At 62.9% G+C, this 4,053-nt stretch overlaps 1 protein-coding gene across 1 annotated transcript; it reads left to right on the top strand.

Moving 5' to 3' along the window:
- Positions 1 to 69: 69 nt before the first annotated feature.
- On the top strand, positions 70 to 3,543 carry LOC123255961 (EH domain-containing protein 2; the record flags this gene model as incomplete). Its single annotated transcript, XM_044684667.1, has 3 exons — positions 70 to 571; positions 944 to 1,041; positions 3,131 to 3,543. Coding segments are annotated over exons 1-3 (924 nt in total), but the record flags the coding sequence as incomplete, so codon positions are not given.
- Positions 3,544 to 4,053: the final 510 nt, after the last annotated feature.

The raw sequence follows: 4,053 nt of genomic DNA, 5'->3' as shown, positions 1-4,053 counted from the left end.
TCCATCCATCCATCCATCCATCCATCTATAAATAGATTCATCCTTCTATTTCCATACTCTTCCAGGCAGTCCTCCATTGGTCCATCTGACTGTCCATCAGTGGGCCTAGCCTTGGGTTTGTGGTTCCAGCCTTCATCCCTCCAGTGGGAGCTCAGGCCATGTTCAGCTGGCTGAAGCGCGGAGGCGGCGGGGCAGCCCGGGGCCAGCGGGCCGAAGCCATCCGCACAGTGACCACCGCTCTCAAGGATCTGTATCGAGCCAAGCTGTTGCCCCTGGAAGAACATTACCGCTTCGGGTCCTTCCACTCTCCGGCTCTGGAAGATGCAGATTTCGAAGGCAAGCCCATGGTGCTCGTGGCGGGCCAGTATAGCACAGGCAAGACGAGCTTCATCCAGTACCTGCTGGAGCAGGAGGTTCCTGGCTCTCGAGTCGGGCCGGAGCCCACGACCGACTGCTTTGTGGCTGTCATGCATGGCGAGACCGAGGGCACCATGCCTGGCAACGCCCTCGTCGTCGACCCGGACAAGCCCTTCCGCAAACTCAACCCCTTTGGGAATACTTTCCTCAACAGGTGCCCTTTTCCCCCAGACCCTCACCTGCTTCTCCCTCTTATTATCTCTTTCTTGCTTTCTCCACAAGTTTTCCTTGGCCCTGGCCTCTGTCCTCAAGTTCTCCCCAAGGGGACCCTTTCTTCCTTGGCTTCTCCCCCAGATTCTTCCCGAGTGTCCCCCCTCCCTTCCTGATGCTGTCTTTTCTCTCCTTTCGCCCCCTCCTGCTGCCCTCCATCCTCCCCGTTCTCTCTCTGATTTCCTCTCTTCTCCCCTTCAGTTCTGCCCCATCCCACAGACTCTCCTTCCATGGCGTCCCTCTTCTTGCCAGTTCCTTCTTTCTCTCTGCCTGGCACCCCCCGCCTTGACCCTGGTTGCATTCTCCTTCTCCCCAGGTTCATGTGTGCTCATCTCCCCAACCAAGTCCTAGAGAGCATCAGCATTATTGACACGCCGGGCATCCTTTCTGGGGCAAAGCAGAGAGTAAGCCGAGGTAAGGCCCGGAGGGGCTGGCGAGGGCAGAGCTGGGAGCCAGGGACCTGGGGCTGCGGAGGGGGCAGGACCCAGGACACCAGCGCCCTCCGGGTGGGGCCCCCCAAGAGGTTCTCGGGCAGTGCTTGTTACCCTGGTGCACATGAGGGATCCAGAACTGGTCCCGAGCAGGGCACACAAGGAGCAATGCCGGGGAAGATGGGATGCCATGTTGGGGCATGTTGATTGCTAGTGGAGGAGGGAGGGTTGGAGGGTGGAACTGAACATGTGTGAGGAGTCAGGGCCCAGGTAGCATGTCCAGGCCTAGGCACAGAGAGCAGGAAAGCAGGCCAGCAGGGTTGGAGGTTGGGAAGACAGTCACAGACAGACAGATAGACATAGGGGAGAGAGACAGAGAGGGAGAGACAGAGAGACAGAGAGAGGGACAGGGAGAGGAAGAGAGAAAGAGAAAGAGAGAGGGAGGGAGGGAGAGAAAGAGAGACAGAAGGAGAGAGACAGAGACAAAGAGAGAGGGAAGGAGGGAGGGAGGGAGAAGAGAGGATGGGAAGAAGGGAGAGGGAAGGAGGGGAAGAAGGAGAGAGTGGGAGAGCCAAGCAGAGGCTGGTGGGAGGTTGGGGTGGGGGAAGGGGGAGGTGAGGTTGGTTCCCTCTGGGGCCCAGATGTGGGGGGTGGGGCTCCCCTCTCCCCTGGCTGGGCGGGGCAGCCCTGGGTCCTGGGTGGGGGCCAGGCCCTTGGTGGAATTTATAAACAGCTGGGGAGGGAGGTGAATTCCTGCAAAGGCCTCTCAGACCATAAGAGGAGCCAGGCCGGGCTGAGCCAGGGCAGGCGGGGCTGGAATGTGGGAACAGCCTTGGGCCAGCCCCTCTTTCCTTTCCCCTGGTCTCCCCAGTGTTCTGGTTTCTCCTCCAGCCTCCCTGGTGCCAGGCCCTCCCAGGTGTCAGGCAGACTATGTGACCGTCCCTGCGCCCTGGCCCTGGGCTCCCCGGGCTCAGCCTCCTGGGCTCCTGGGCCTGGCAGGGGCTGGCGTCTGGGGCAGAGGGAACAGAGAAGGAAGGACATGGGTTTTCTGGCTGTTGGCCTAAAGATGGGAGGGGGGTGCTGAGGGCAAGGGAGGGTTAATGTGTCCCTGGCCCAGAGCCCAGGCTGTCCCGGGAGGGAGGGAGGCAAAGGCTGGAGGCATCTGGAGAAGAGATCGGGGAGAGCTTGCCAGGTTGCGGGGGGAGGCACTTCCTGTTCCGGGGTTTGGGATCAGGTGGGCCTCCGGGGCTCCCACCCTGAGACAAAAGGGTGAGGGGCCGCCGGTGCCGGGTCCCGGGCCTCTGGGTTGGTGTGGGCCTCACAGGGCCTGTCGATGTGTCAGACCGCAGCCTCTGCCTCCCTGGCTCCTGGGTCGGCGCTGGGGCCTGACTCAGTCCTCGGTGTTCCCTCCTACCGTCCCTCCCTCCCCATGAGGCACATTTTCCAAGTCTGCGTGTTACCGTGCTGGGGGGGTTGTGTGTGTGTTTAGGGAGGAGGAAGGGCTGGAAAAGGGGACGGGTGGGTCCCCGAACAATGGCTCCCAGGCACTGCCCCCTCCCCCCTCGTGCCCTGGGCCTGGGGCGCAGGGAGGGCGGCTCCCTGGAGGAGAGGGCAAGCTGGGCTGGCACCGACGGGCATCTTCTAGGCCTCAGGAGGGGCCCTCCCGAAGGCTGCCATCAGTCCCGGCTCCCTTCTCCAGGCCTCTGTGTCCGGGGATTGTGTATTCAGAATGAGAACAGAGAAGGGGGGGCCTGCGGATCCCTCCCAGCCGAAGGAAACATTAGCTCCGACCAGAGGGAACAATGAAAGTCCCGAGCCTAAAGCTCTGGCAGGCGCCCCAGGGGAGGGGACCCCAGCGAGGGGACCCCAGGGAGGGGACCAGAGGGTGGTGGATATTCCCACAATCCCCGGAGCCCTTCGGAGTGGGCCTCGGAGGTCGGGGCCAGAGATGCTGCTCCCATCCAGGAGGCCTCCCTAGAGTCAGCACAAAAGGCAGAGGCTGTAGATGCTCCCCCAATCCAAGGAGGCTCCCCGGAGGTGGCCAACCCATCAAGGCCCTTGTCTGCTCCCAGGCTACGACTTCCCGGCCGTCCTGCGCTGGTTTGCCGAGCGGGTGGATCTCATTATCCTCCTCTTCGACGCCCACAAGCTGGAGATCTCAGATGAGTTCTCGGAGGCCATCGGGGCGCTGCGGGGCCACGAGGACAAGATCCGGGTGGTCCTCAACAAGGCCGACCTGGTGGAGACCCAGCAGCTGATGCGCGTGTACGGCGCGCTCATGTGGGCCCTGGGCCGCGTGGTGGGGGCCCCCGAGGTCCTCCGGGTCTACATCGGCAGCTTCTGGGCCCAACCCCTGCTCGTCCCTGACAACCGGCGCCTTTTTGAGCTGGAGGAGCAGGACCTTTTCAGAGACATCCAGGCCCTGCCTCGCCACGCGGCGCTGCGCAGGCTCAATGACCTCGTCAAGCGGGCCCGCCTGGTCAGGGTGAGCCCCGGACCCCCCCTCTGGGAAATGGGGGAGCGGGGAGGGGAGACAAGAGGAGAGGCCACCTGAGGCCTGAGCCCTCGGGCTCACTGTGGGGCCTCAGGAAGGCCAGAGGGAGACCAACAGATATTTTCTTCCCTCGGTGTGTGGGAGGGTCCCCTCCACCATGGGCCCCCCACCCCAGGCCTGTTACAGCTGGTGCCTAGACAAAGAACGGCCCAACCACCCCGTCATGAGCCTCCCTGTCTAAGCCTCTGTCTGCGTCTCTGTTTCTGCTTCATAGGGTGGAGGTAGCTGGGCGTCCTGGACACCTGGGTCTCCTTCCCTCTCAGGAGGCGGCTCCGGAAACCCCGGAGTCCGGGCGCCAGCTCCCCCTCCCCCCTTATCTCTTCCCGGCACCTTTCCCTCCTTCCTGCCTGTGAAAGCCATCAGCCCCCCTCTCCCCACCCACCGACGCACTGCCAGATTTCTGTGCCTCCCCCCATCCCAGGAGAAGGCTCTCCTGGCTCT

The sequence above is a fragment of the Gracilinanus agilis genome, unplaced genomic scaffold (assembly GCF_016433145.1).
Source record: "Gracilinanus agilis isolate LMUSP501 unplaced genomic scaffold, AgileGrace unplaced_scaffold54736, whole genome shotgun sequence".
In the NCBI taxonomy this organism is placed as follows: Eukaryota; Metazoa; Chordata; class Mammalia; order Didelphimorphia; family Didelphidae; genus Gracilinanus; species Gracilinanus agilis.
Note: the sequence above shows the minus strand (reverse complement) of the source record. Positions and strands in the feature narration are given on the sequence as shown.